At 35.2% G+C, this 15368-nt stretch overlaps 1 protein-coding gene across 2 annotated transcripts in view; it reads left to right on the top strand.

The window, feature by feature from the left end:
- The window catches only part of LOC125649973 (uncharacterized), an 82496-nt gene extending 67424 nt beyond the window's left edge, over positions 1 to 15072 (top strand). The window contains exon 24 of one of the 2 annotated variants that reach the window (XM_048877885.2): positions 13906 to 15072. In XM_048877885.2, coding sequence (XP_048733842.2) covers positions 13906 to 14968 — 1063 coding nt within the window. In that variant the 3' untranslated portion in view covers positions 14969 to 15072. Of the gene's footprint in view, positions 1 to 4623; positions 4749 to 13905 lie in introns of those variants that run through there. The other variant, XM_048877886.2, reaches the window with a different exon arrangement.
- The last annotated feature ends 296 nt before the right edge of the window (positions 15073 to 15368 follow it).

Here is a 15368-nt window from a genome sequence, read left to right as displayed (position 1 = left end):
AATGCATGAGTTCAAGGACTATTATATATGATCTATAGCAATGATAATGTAGTAGAATTGTTGTTTAATCATACTATATATTTATTTATTAGATAGGACATGCACTTTTTTTTTAATTACACATCTGATATAGGACAGCAACTTTTTTTTATATTCTTAGAAGATAGGACATAGTTTGGTTTTTTTTAATGGTAATATGGAATGCATCGGTCCCCCCCCCCCCCCCACCCCCAACCCCCAATAAATATTGACCGGTCCCTTATTCTCCCGTGCTTCTCGGTATTTATTTATATGCGTTTATCTTATCTCTCTTTTAACACAACTGCGTAGGGGCGAATTTAAAACGGAGCGAAATTGTCAGCAAATGCAGAAAGGCGAAAATAACACGGGGCGAAAATAACCCTGTATATAGTAACAGCAAAACTTTCATGTTAGCGAAAGTTGTCATTTGCTTGAAGAACGCCTCTTGTTAATCCCACCCTTTCTAAAGAAGTTCGGGCACATTGTTGCTACCCTGCTCCGTCTGTCTATCACATTTTCTTCTTCCTCAGCCCCCTCTTTTAATTTAAGCAGTAACCAATCAATATTTGGAATATGATAGGTGGTGTCCTATATGTGTGCAATAAAGTTTTGGAATTTTCACCTTGGCAGCCAAACGCAATTGGAAAAGACGTCTCTCTACGAAAACCTGTTTCCAAGAACCCCTCTTACGCATTAGCCAAATCAACTTTGGGAAGATGATTGGTGGTGTCCTGCAGATGTGCAATAAGATTTCGGAATTTTCATTTTTACCTAGGGGCCCAAATGAGGGTCGAAAAACGATGTTTTTTCTATAAAAAAAAACCTGGACCAAAACTCCTGTTACATTTTACGCGTAGTCAAATCATCTTTTTAATGGTAATTAGTGGTGTCCTAGAAATGTGTAATAAGGTTTAAGAATTTCCATTTTCACCCTGATGCCAATTGGGGGTTTAAAACAACGTTTTTCTGTAGAAAAACCTGGTTCCCAGATCATCTCTTACATTTTATGCAGTAACCAAATCATATTTGAGAGGATGTTGGTGGTGTCCTTTAGATGTTTAACAAATCTTCGGAATTTTCGTTTTCACCTTGAGGGACACACAGGGTGGAAAACCCTGGTGCTCGGTGCATTGTGTTATATACCTGGTATTTAAGGGTTAGAATCTCAACCATTTTGATAAAGATATTTGAGCAATCAAACAATGGAGGATGGAATGACCTGGGACACTTGCCTATCTGAATACGCAATGCATCAGGAATATATATCACATGTGAGATACTAATATATATATTAATCACGCCTCAGACAAAATTGTTGAAATCTAATTGGTCAGATCTTGGTCACGTGACGCCGTGGAAAAAAAAACCGTATCACGCAAGAAAAATCTGTATGGAGCGAGTAATTTTTTGTCGGGTTCGACTTGCAGCCGTGACAAAATTGACGAAGCGATAAGTTGTATGATATAGACCCCCACATATACAGTTAGAGGTCTTCGACGTGATAAATTCGTTACACAGTATCGGGCGAGGCGAAGTGTGTAACAAACAGTACATATATTACTCGTAGTATCTCACAAGTGGTCATCTCAAAAGCTTGCAGAAGATAGAAACTGACTGTTCAGGCCACTTAGGAGGGTGATCGGTGGTGGAAATAACATTTTTTGGATAAATTATTGGTTCTGTATAAAAATAATTTCGAGTCATTTTAGAAGGTGGGGGTATGTACATAAGATCTACAAGCTAACCACCCTTCAGTTGCCTGTGGAAATTACAGTTTGTTGAACGTAGTCAGTTTTGAGGAAATGTTACATAAAGAGTAAATGATATTTCCATCTAACTCCTTCCACAGTTTTCAATTGAAGACCTTCTTATTTTACAGAGTTTTTGAGTACTGAAGATGTACTTGTGGCAAGGATTTTTATTTTGTTTAACTTCTGAGGAAATTGCGAGTTGTTGAACTTCAGTCAGTTTTGAGGAAATATTACATAGGGAGAACATGGTTTGTCCGTCTCTTTCCTCACACAGTTTAAAGTTAAAGTCTTTGTAAACTTGCAATGCTATTTACAAGCCGTTAACGTGATAATTGGCTCTTTTGGCGATTAAATCTAAATCTGTTTATGAAATGGCTCACAACTGTTTTCAAACCTCGCTCGAGGTCACATATGACGTCACACATAATGGCGCGTAAAATACCGAAGTAAAGATTTGAATTTCATCGCTTTCGAACTCGAAAACTACGCAAACATTTCATTCAAAACACTTAAAGTAGTTTTAGGCAAGAAAAGAATTAATTTGGCCTAAAAAAATTAGTAACATGCGATGTGTCCTTTAAAGATGTGCGTATTGCAAGGATGTTGATTCCTAGCAATTTCCTAATTTTCTTTGTTTAAAAAAAGAAAGAACAACCGGTTGTTAAACTTCCTCAATTTTGGGGAAATATTTTAAATACCTATCTTGGGATGTCTTTTTACCTCCTGTCACAGTGTATAAGCTAGGGTCTTTTATCCATACGTATGTCACATATGTATGATGATGGCTGATACTACCTTGAATAAAGTTCTCCATCTCATGGCTCAAGAAAAATACCCTACATACGCTTGTGACGGGCGTATTATATACCGTTTCCGATATTTTTGTTTACATGTACCAACATTTTCTATTTTTATTGTTTTGTGATGACACAAATCTTGAAACTAAGTAATAAGTCGAAAACTGTCCAATATGTCAGATATCGAATGGTCCGGAACTGTTCCTGGAAGTTTGCGCCTTGTAACTTTAAAGTCAAATAATTTTACCAAAATTATGTTGTACAAATTAGGTTGGAAACTGGCAATGTCCAAGAAATCAGGTCATTGTTTACAATGTAACAGTTTATCTGCTTGTCATCCATATAGTGCATTATGTTTTTGATTATTGCGTTTGACGAGAAGAAAACATGTGTAATAATAATTTTGCCCTTAAACTTACGCAATGGACATAAATTACCATTATAAAGACATTCACAAGGAGTTTCAAATTTTTAAATTATGAACGACCGTTCATTTTGTCTTTGGTCAATTTACGCGGGGTTTTATATACTAATAAATTACAAGGAATTGAGTCCCCTCTCCATTTGATTTGGTCATATCGAAAACATAGGTCAATTGCAACAGCATCTGAATGACGCCTATATTTCTCGTGTGTCCTTACAGATTTCGCGCATACCAGTTTCTTCATTTTTGAATATATGTATATAGTTATTTAAGAAATAAATTTCATCTTTGAAAAATACATGAGGATATGAACTGTACCGCTTTACGCCTGTTTAATGCAGCGTGTAACTAACGCTTTATGAGAAGTATGCCGGCATGAAGCATTGCTGTTCATACCCTCATGTATTTTCAAAAGTGGAAATTTTTTATTTTACATTCAAATTTCATTTCTGTCAGAGAATTCCTAGCCGTTAAAATAGTTATTTTATAGTTCGTTACTATATTTATCCAGATCCATACGCACGTCGTTCATCTTCGTGAGGAAATGGTTCTCAATAAAATGGTACAGATATTGAAGGCAAAAGCATTGGAATTAAATAATGTATTAGGTATTGTACTGCCTGCGACTTTGTCTGGTACGGATTTCCCCGAAATTATTTGGAATTGTTGTATATTATGTAAACATATGACACTTAGTATTTTTTTCAATTTAAAGACGTTTATGGGTATTCTAAGATTTGTCATTTGATATGTCCTGGCACCAGCCTAAAGTCATTTGGACACTATCAAGGTCATAGGGGAAATCATGTAACTCAGATTTGGAGTAGAGAACTACCTTTGATGCAAAGGTTACTTATTCCTTAAGGATATGTCCGGATCATTGATACTATGTCAAGGTCACTTGGAGAACACGCATATAGATATTTGTGTATGTCATGTCTTTACAGCGGATAAAGGTAAGCTTCTCATAATTGGCAAACAGTTGATTGTGATATGATTTTTGTGTCCCGACCGCAGACTATAGTCATTTGTACAATGTCAAGGTTGCTGGTAAAAATCATGATGCCATGATGCATGGACGGTGTATGTTATATATAACCACACTCGGCACAAAGGTTGGTTACGTCTTGTGTGGTATTAGAAGGTGATTTGTACAATGTTCAGGTCACTTAGAAAAGAAGGTACTCAATTCTCGTCTACATCATATCTTATTTGAACAATGTAAAGGTCACTACGAGAATATTCTTAGGACAGAAAAGCTTTAGACATACAAACTAGATGCAAAGGTTGTTTGACCATCTGTGTTGACCCAATGCCAATATCATTTGGACAATTTCAAGGTCACTTGGAGAAAATTGTGTAATTCTTGTTGAAGTGGTATCTTTTACAGGATTGAATTATTAGATCATCAGTCTTAAATATGCCCTAAGATCTGACATCATCCAAGTATTTTTTTTGTGGTCAGTGTCATAGAAATTCTAGTTTTTACAGACATATATTACACTGTATTGTATCAATCTGTAGAAATGGTAAGAATGTATAATTCTTAATGTTACCGTTTTCAGTTGTCTGTACCCAATGAACTTAATTGTCACCAGAAACTGGTGCATACTTTTGAGATTAATTGTAGGCAAATGAGTATAGAGCGGTTCTAAAATACAACAATACTCCGGTTTCCTGTGTGATGTGTAACCAGCCAGACTAACACTTAGAGCCGTGTTGTTAATTTCTGTAAATAAATGACTCTTGAAATTAGTTATCTTTTTCCCTATAATTATTTGTCTTCAATTTACGTCGATCAAGCAAAAGTCGACGACATCTTAAACAAATATTGATTTAATGTTAATAATTCTGCAACATTCGTTATTTACATATCGCGATTGAATTGATCCTTGAGATAGTTGACTTTCAGAGGGGGCGGGACGGTCAACTTCTTACATGCGGTTTGAGAAGGGTGTCACATTCCTTGTTAATAGATTCAAGACAGATACAAAGAAGTATATGTAAGGCGCAAGTTGTCTTTAGAATATCTTTTCATTACAACATTACATTCAAGTAATATACAACACTAATTGAAAGCACGCTTCTTTATTTCAGAAAAGGACAAATTTAAGTCTAAAATTACGTGTCATGTGAAAAATCGTCTCTTGAATACGAATTTTTTCATTTGATTACCACATTTTTAAGCATTCGAACTTATCGTAAACAATAATTGAGACAAATAATGAAATTGATGAATTAAGGAATACTGTTGAAGAAACCATGAAAACATGTCCTTATGGAAATAAAACAGCGGCGGTGAATCCAATGTTTTATTAAATAAACTTGAAAATATGACTGACGACTGACCCCTATAAGTCAAGTTATTTTGTCTTTGTGGAGCGGGATAGGTGACCAGATATAAATTAGACTCTCCCGGAAAAAATGCATTGAGGTCATTTCTGAAAATTGTGAAGACAATTACGTTTAGGTAGTTGAAAACTTCTCTTTTGAGAAGGCAACAGCAATCCGCGGCACCCTGTAACTCTACCCTGTCAACAGCGGAAGATCGAGTTGGTATTTTGCTGACATATATTGGTGTTTACCCTTTAAGGTGATCTAAAAAAAATCTCATCAAGGTGTTTTAGGAGATGTCGATGGTCTCCAGAAATTATTTTGTGGATATTTAGTGGGTAATAGTGCTATCAAAAGTCATGTTCTAGGATCTTTAAACAACTGATACACAGACATTAACGTAATGAGACAGGTCTATAATACCCTGAAGATGAAATGTTTGGAAGTAGGAATCTGTATTTTTGCTCGAGGTAATGCCAAAACCCAATACGTCTTAAACTTTTTTTTATCATGCACATTGAAACATTGGAAATCCAAGATTCATCTTAAAGGGAAAGGCAACCCAAAATATTTTTACATGATAAATAATAGGATTAATCATATGATAAAGATTTGTCATACAATTCTGTTGATGTATGGCCTAGATAAGCTTAAGGACTAATTTGAAAACGTCAAAAATTGAAATTCCCGCGATCTATAGAGGCTGCCATGATGTTGAACTCTTTTGTATTCAAGACCAGAAAAATCAATAATTTTGACGTCACACCGTCTGTTCCGGTTTTGATGAGATTCTCAGATCATCCACAGGTGCTTGGGTTCAGGACACACACACACCCTCCGAATAAGCTACATGAGTTGATTTAATTATTATTATTTTTAAAAATATTTCTAATGCATGTCAACAACGTCTTGCATACCCATAAAGTCCAAAATAATTCAAAATAAGCCCTTTAAAAAAATACCCTCACTGGTTATTATAACAGAACTTATAATAACCAGTGAGGGTATTTTTTTTAAAAGGGTTTATTTTGAATTACATGTATTTTGGACTTTATTGGTATGCAAGACGTTGTTGACATGCATTAGAAATATTTTCAACAAAAATTAATTAAATCAACTCATGTAGCTTATTCGGAGGGGGGGGGGGGGGGGTCCTGAACCCAAGCACCTGTGAGATCATCAAAGATGTGCATGTGGTAGATCTTACGAATAAATAGGTTGATGCCTTCCTGGCAAGCAGTTTTAAAATTACACTACTGCGAAGGGGAGATGTGAAAAAAAAATTCTCGAAATTCCCGACTCAACAAGTCATTTGAAAAGAAAAGACTACGTAAACTGTGGATTCATCATTTGCGTAATGACAAGTTGAGGTTCAAGACATTTGTATGAAGAAACGTTTACTGTCTGCCTGCTCTGCAACTTGACTGAATGTCTTCTTTTCTCAATTTCTTCTTGCGAAAGAGCGGGCTCAAATCTATACGGCTCCAAACTTAACTGTTCGTGATTTGTCATGTTTACAGTGCTGCTGATGAAATAAACCGGAATAGACGGTGTGACGTCATAAATTAAACTTCAATGGCCACTCTCTTAGCGGCGGGTAATTCAAAATACATGATAGATTTATATTGATTTAATTGTTAAGCAAGGATTTTTGTTGTTAAAGACTGTCAATTACGATATCAGTAAGTAATATTTTTATCATAAAAGCAATAATGTGGTTAGGGTTGCCTTTCCCTTTAAAAGATGATGCTCTTTCAAACCGATGAAAGGATTAGGTTCAACAACAAGCAATTTCTGGCCCCCAAAACTTAAACTACCACTGAGGTTTTTGAAATATACATGTTGAAATAGCCGGGGGTGTCTTTTAGAATATAGTGTCACAAAGTTGGTGATTTTCTAAAGATACCCTTCAAAAAATTATGAAAACTTGGTCACTTTTCGAATAGAAATAATAGACAAAAAATTAAGATCCAAAACAGATGACCTCAATTTGATAGTGGTTAATTAAGGAGGATGGATACACTAAACCAGGGTCTGACGTATACCATTAATAAACGACACAACCGAAATTAAAGTGGGGATGCTACTTGCTTTCAAGAGAGAAAAAATCTCTCAAAATTTTTGTTTTCAAAATAAAAAAAATAGGGTGAATTGTTATTCAATGAGATTCGAACTGTCTACGCCAAGATCATAAGATAGCATCTTGTGTGGAAAACCCAAAATTTCCCACAGGTTTTCGGTATTTCTCTTTATCAAATAAATGACTTTTAATTGCCTCGTCGCCCTGATAGGGGGTAACCCATAAACTGATAAAGCTTCTAGTTTACTCGTGAATTCCAGCGGTTTGTTAAGGTAGTTGGAAGTATAAAGACGGGAAAGGTTGCTTTTTTGCACTTGACCACTGATGGCTTTGCAAAGGGAAGTAACTCAATTTAAACTGTACCATCGTTTATAACGTGTTGGTATTCTCATTTTATGTGGGATTAATTTTGTGCAAACTCAGAATGGTCTTACAATAGTGGTTCAAATGTTTCTCATAGGAAGTTTTAAAACATTTCCTACAAATTAATTGCAGTTTGTTAAGATAGTATGGAAGCATCCCCATATATGATGTGTGTAGTTGTTCATTACAGAATCTTGACTTGCTGTGGGGCCGATTTTAGGGTTCCATTAACTGAATATATCCGGTTTTGTGGCCCGTGAACCTCTTGTGAATTTAATACGTAATGATTAATTTCATATGTATAAATTGTCAATATTTTATTAATCAGTAGAAGCGTGAATATCCAAACATGATGGCAGGGCCGTAAATTAACCTTCAATTTGGAGGAGGCAGGAAATTAGGCGGGGGTCTGGGGGCCCAGACGCTGAGCACATTTTGTGCACACTGAACACGTTTCGTGCAAAATCCTTGATTCTAGGGCCTTCTAAGATGTTACTTGACTAACTCATTCTAAAAGAAAGATTTGGAATGCTTTTTAAGGGAGGTATCATGTTCTTAGTTATTGGAAACAACATAAATTCTAATGAACTTTAAATTTTAATTTTTTTTGGCTCAAAAGTTGGAGGAGGCAGCTGCCTCCTCCGCCTCCATGTAATTTACGGCCCTGCATGATGGTGTAAATGTTGAACAGCGAAGAGAATTCGCTGCATGGTTTATTTCCCTTGTTTATATATAGAAATCTTAACCCTTTTGTCTGAAAAAGGAAAGGTGAACATTCCAAGACAATTTAATGTTCAAAAAGTAGACAGGAAATTTTTCAGTGTATGCAAATATTGGTGAATCAGAATGTAACGTATCGAATTTTCCCTTCACAATGTCCGTGAGTTGTGGGCTTTTTTCTAGGTTTGGATTCTGCCTTGTAAAACAACGCACGTAAACCATGTTTCCTGTTTTAGCTTTCAATCAATTAATCAGTTTCATCTCAGTAGTAAAACATGACGAATAAGCAAAGATGACAAAAGCCTAAACAATAATTATGCCAAGTCATGTCGGTATCATTGTCATGGTTACGGCAACATTTATCTGTCAGGTAATTTTTTCTCTCTTTTTTGTTGTTGTAAATTTCTGAGTGTCGTTTCTTACAGTGTAAGAACAATATTCAACACTGCTTTGATAGAAATGGGAATAGCGAGTATGTTAGTTACTTTCTTCATCAGAGGCAGTGGTCTGTATCAAGGGCATAGATGAACTGTATAGCAAGTCTATATGCTGAGATCGGTGCCCTTATTGGATATTTATAATGCAACACAGAGAGTATTAACAACATTTTGATTTTTTTAAATTTCGATTCAGATGAAAGTTGAAAAGATTATATTTTCTGTGATTTATTCATATTTCTAAATATAGTATAAAGTAGTGCGGAAGAAGTTTCTAAAATATTTCATCCTCGAGTTGCTTGCTGGTTTATATCTTTAAAAAATTTGCACTTCAAACAGATATTATCATAAAAGAAAGCAGAGCATAAAAAATACGTTTATACCAAATTATTTATTGTTCTTTGTGGTCAAACATGCATGCAAAATGGTGTAATTTGTTTAAATTCGTATCCAATATTTGAATTTATTCACTTACTTAAACCCTCGCTTGTGGATGCAGCTGGATGTACGGACGTTAATTATGCACACAGTATTTAATTGTATGTACGGGTCCCCTTTTTGTGTTTGTGTGATAGGTTAAAACTGAAAATCATCTGTAGTGGTTTTTCTCGGAGAAAAGTAATATGCATGTATGACTGACACGTTTCTGTAACACCGTGTTAAACCAAATCAAAGAAGAAAGACAAAACCTCAATTGTGGGACTATATATTTATTAAAAAGCCTCCTTCCGTGCAAATCTTTGATCAGGTCATGATCATGTACCAAGCATAAAAGTGATAGTATGTAAAGTGTCACAAACGTCCCCTCATTTTTAACCGCTTGTTTGATTTCTCCTTATTTAGTGCTGAACCGACATTAACGTCAATCGATAAACTGCTGATTTCATTGTTCTGGAAATGACACAATATCACATGCGCAGGACGAAAAACATGAAAATGCAGCAGAAATTTAATTAGGCAAAGAAACAGGCTTAAAATAGAGTATAAATTCTTATTCCATTGCGCTTGAGAGGAAATTTCAATACAAGGTTTGCAATTGACCACTGCAATCGCATGCAAATTAAACTTATAATAAGAATATATTTTGTATTTCATCCAAATTAATGGAAAAAGTTGTATCATTTTACCTCTTTCTATGGTATACAGTATATTCAATGTTTAGAGATTTTTAGGAATTATTAATGATACGATAGCAGTCTCACTGAGATTATCGCAACCTTATGGTTTTTGTAAACACTGAAAAACTGTTTACTGTTTAAATATTACTTCGGACTCTGTAGTTCTAAATGAACATTGGATGGCACTTTTGATAAGTGAGGAAAATTTGACTAATAGCCCTAAATCGAATCCTCATCGTTCATAAGGTGGGTGGTAATGGATATGTTGAATTTTCCTGTTCCTTCCTGAAAATTGTTAGTCGCTTTATTGACATGTAAAATATTTATGTTGATAAATGTTTTTTTTTAATTTCTGTCTCATAAACATAAATTCAAATTGTTGTGTGGGACAAAGTACACATAACATTTAATACTCAGACTTGTGGTAAACGTTGGATACCGAGGTTGATTGGTCTAGGCTTTGCATCAAAGTGTTTTAGCCACATGTTAAAGGTTATGTCTTGCTTGTAGTCAGGGAGGCTTGGTTTTGAATTCTTTCTAATTGACTCCCGGCCGATTGGTACTAAATTTCGACAGTCACAAACTGTCCACATCAACATCTGATGTGTATTACGTTATTGGCTTATTTTCGATCTTTTAGTTACTATGATAAACTTTTATATAAACAACTAAAGGTAAATTTATTGTTTTAAATAAAAGTATGTACTTCTGGTCAATTAACCCATACGACAAAAGTTAGTGCTTTCGGATACTATATTTTAATTGTTTTGTTTTTCTTGAACGCCTTACATGTACTTCTTTGGAGTCGACGATGTATTCGCTCTATTGTCTTTCGTTTGACACGCTCGATATAAGCCTCAATCATTCCTTTGCACTTGACATTGTTAAAGATAGCAAACTATTCATAATTCGCTGAACTAAAGTGCCAAAATATTCTAAAAGCCCTATTGTCACTCCAAGTTACTCATACTGCGACTCGATGTAGTGATACATCGGTCGCCATGACAGGGGTGATGCGGCAGGTCTACAGGTGCGCGAAAACAATAAAACGTGATAAACTATTTTATCTGTCATTCCATTGTCTTGTTGAGCTGAACTAGTAACAAAAGAGGCGTTCTCTGATAAATGTCATCTGACAGGTCTTTTTGATTTTCAACTGACCGCGAGAGATGACCAGAAAATGACCAATATCAAGACCCTGTTAAAGAGCAGTGTGTCAACTCCCCCAAAGTGCAAGTTTTTTCTATCGCCTTAATTCGTGTCTTATTGATAGAATGATACACTCCATAGTATGTAAATGATAAATTTTCATGGACACCCTATAATTCATGAAATACCTGTCATGATTTATGTCACACAGCGCTCACACAATAAGAACACGCAGTTATTTGAATTTGACGTAGATTCTAGTAACCACAAGACTCCTTATGTAATGTAATTTATGTCTTAATATATCGTGAAATATGCGATTTATAATTATATTCCAAATACATATATTTGGATATTGGGTAAATAAGTTACTAGGTCGTGTATCTTCAAATTCTGATTTAAATTAGATGCGCGTAATTCAATTCTGTGAAATACGTCAATGATGGATATTCATGTGAAATCTCTCTCTCTCTCTCTCTCTCTCTCTCTCTCTCTCTCTGTGTGTGTGTGTGTGGGAATATATTATAAGATAAACATCATGCAATTCCATTATCGAAAATGCATTATTATATGATCTCTGAGATATATAACGTTATATATGTATGTATGTATAACATTTGTCATATATTTAATTTCCCCTTCAAAGAAGCACCATTAACGTTACAAAAAGTGTTAAAGCATGCCCGCTTGTGCTGGGTTAGAGCTATGTTATCGTGCTGAATCTCAAACACCCGATATACACTCGCCCAACACTTTCTCTCTCCACCGCGGATCGAATGTCGCCTTGGGTGGCTGTTTTCTTAAAATGAGAAAGGATGACATTTCAAGAATGAAGTCACAGTATTTTAAAACAAGACACATCGTCTACTTCTCTGTCGACTTCACGGATGTTTAATTGTGAAAACATTGCTCTTGAAACTATAGTTCTATAATTAAAAATATATCGTTTGATTTGTTCGTATTTTTTTTACAAAACATTCCCTCTCTGTAACGTACACGGAATACAAAATATATATCAAACATGTATATTTTTCTGAAAGATGTAAATGATTGTTTGAATATGATTATATCAGAATTTCAACAAGAAAAACAATTCTTAGAAATCAATGAAAAAGAAAAGTCGTCACCAAATATCCTTTTATCGAGTAGTCATCTTTCACACCTAAAGACTGTCAATTTATACGAAACCGCATGCTTTGAAATTGAAGTGAACATTTATTCTGCAAAAACTACGTTTCGTACATAATTGAATTATAATAAAACTTCATCTTTTCAAGCAAATTTTATTTCATTTTCAGCTCACCTGAGCTTTTCTGATCGAATTTGCCACGGGGTCTGTACCCGGCTACAAAAGGGGTTCAGACGTTTACATAAGAATATTTAGAAAAAATTGAAAATTATTTTTGTACGAAGATGCATTAAAATTATATGTCAGAATCCTTATGTAATATAGCTCGTTCACACCATGAACTTTGGGGCAAGGACGAGACTACAAGGTCGAAGTTTTACATAGGAATATCAATGGAGTTTCTTGAAAAATCTTTTTCTCAAGAACTACGTCTAGGGGGATAGTTTGTCATATTAATATGCAGGTATCTCATGCGGTGTATATTTTAAGTTGTTAGACCTTGACTCTGGGTTCGGCCACAGTAGGGGGTGTTAAAGTTTTATATGGGAATACATGTATATGGGAATATATTTTCAACATCTTCTTGTGATCCACAAGAATTCAGTTTCTGAAATTCTTATCACATTAATTTGAAAGCTTTTTCGTAAAGTGTAGATTCAAGTTCACACCACACCATGGCACCTGGGCTAAGAACAGAGCTAAGATGGGCTTTCAAATTTACATAGGATTCTGTAGAAAAATCTTCTCAAGAACCACAGTGGTACACTTTCAAATTAAAATGCAAGAATCCTCACGTAATGTAAATTGAAGTTTGTTCATACCATAGCCTATGAAGCACAAGAGGAGATTGAGATTTAATAATTTACATGGGGAAATGAAGTGTCTAAGGTGAGCGATGTAGCCCATATGCTTTTGATAGACTAAAAGTTGTTCATATTAATTATGGTCAGTGTGGAAAATACAATGTATTATAAATAATGAGGTGCTTTCACCATGTCGGAAATTCAATCGCAGAAATATGGCACCCCACTGCATTGCGGGGGAAAATCGACCGAATTTTATGATTGTATCTATAATACACCTTGGTATGTCTTGTGTACCTTTTTTTCTAACATCTAACTCCGAATCGTCTCTCAAAGGGAATTCTTTTCACTAAATCCCTATCATCTTTCAATTTCAATAAATTAATAAATCATATTAAACTGTTCTTTCTCATTATGATATTAAACTGGATTTAAGTTATTTTTTAATTCAAAATCTTTTAAAAGATTTCGTTTTACATTCAAGGAGAAACGCTCTTAAAAAGGCTGGGTCCCCAATTACACTTCACATTTCTAAGTTCATTCATTGATTACTATCTGACATTTTCATCTTTGAAATGTCAATCAGAGAATTTATCGCATTTTCTCATCGTCTTCCAGGTGTTTGAAATGAAATAATCAAAACACATTTTGTAAATCTAGTTTTCGTTGATGTTTAAATGACTTTTCAATACACCTTGTATGTTATGCCTCCCTAAAAAGCAGTTTTAGGATCGATTAAGAAAGAAAAAAATCACCGTGTGTGTACTTCTCTTTTACAGTTACCAAATCATGCGTTCGTGTTGGCGAGAGGACCCGGCCAGCAGACCGAGTTTTACCGAGCTCCGCCTGACTTTTGATTCATTGTTAGAGAAAAGTTGTGGTGAACATTACGTTAATTTTGAGCTTGACGACAGCAAACTTTACTATCATCTTCACGACGACCTCAACAGTCAAAATACTGCAACAGCTTCAATATCTCCCTCGGACATTGAGTGCTTCGATAAATTTGAGGGAACGCATGAAACAGACAGATATCCTGACGTCATAAATCACGTAGAAGATGTCTGTACTTCGGAGAAACGGATTCCCGAAAACAAAGTGTCTAGTCTTGAGTTTTCAGAAATCCAAGATACTGAGGTTTCGACAAGGACAGGTAGTGTCAAGTCTACATTTGATGTATCTTGTTTTCCAAATTCTAGAACTGTGACATTTTGCAAAGACTCTTTAGAAACGGTTCCAGTTCGAAAGAGAGTACGACTAGGCTCGCCACATACCAATAAAAAATATTCAACAATAGCAACAACCAAACTTAATACAGACATTCCACGACAATATAGACACGATCCCCTGACCTCGAAAGCCAGCTATAGTCCTGACCTTGAAAGTTTACCAAGAAGCAGTGTCATCGACTGCGATGCAGATGAAAGTAGCATTGGTAGTTTATGCTCAAAATGTTCTACGTCATCAAATGGTGATGATGATGTATTTTACTCAGATAGTAGCAACATTACAAGAGAAGGACCAAATAACCCATATAAGCTTTCTGGAAGACCAAATTTGTATCGTCAAAGGGCCAGAACCGCCCCAGGCTTTACCACCTCGTTTTTATCCGACGATCTTCAAAACGACTCTGGTGTGTCCACATCCAGCGTTAATGATGACAACAGATTTTTCGTATTTCCGTCGATCAGTAATCGTCTTTCAAAGACTGAAAAAGAGGAATGTCAAGCTGAAACTACTTCGAGCGACATTGAGGTTAAAAGCTTGTCACATGATCTCGGAATGTCCACGGACACCTGTGTTTGGGACAGCGACGAACAGACTTTGGACACATACGTTTAGGACACCTTCAAAACTCTTTCTTAAAACAAACAAATTTTCTATAGTAAATGGCATTTTATGATATTGGATTTTATTTGAATATAAAGTGTATTGGTTTTCCGAAATCCTCTCTATTCCATTGTTATGTTCTTTCAATCAGATCTATCTTTTTAAAAATGGTTACGAAATATATTGCTAATTATTCAATTTCATCAAACTATATATAAAATTAGACCCGATGAAGTCAAAGGTGTCATTTGCAAATATAGCGCATTTGCACTAAAGCTGGTTTTTAATTAGCTCATGATAACACTCTCTGGATGCTTCATGATTAAAATATTACACCGACTGTAAGGAGAGCGCTGATCAGGACATGCGGATTACAATGAGTATATGACAGCTATCGGCGGTGTGTGCGTCA

The sequence above is a fragment of the Ostrea edulis genome, chromosome 5, assembly GCF_947568905.1.
Source record: "Ostrea edulis chromosome 5, xbOstEdul1.1, whole genome shotgun sequence".
NCBI classification, from domain to species: domain Eukaryota; kingdom Metazoa; phylum Mollusca; class Bivalvia; order Ostreida; family Ostreidae; genus Ostrea; species Ostrea edulis.
Note: the sequence above shows the minus strand (reverse complement) of the source record. Positions and strands in the feature narration are given on the sequence as shown.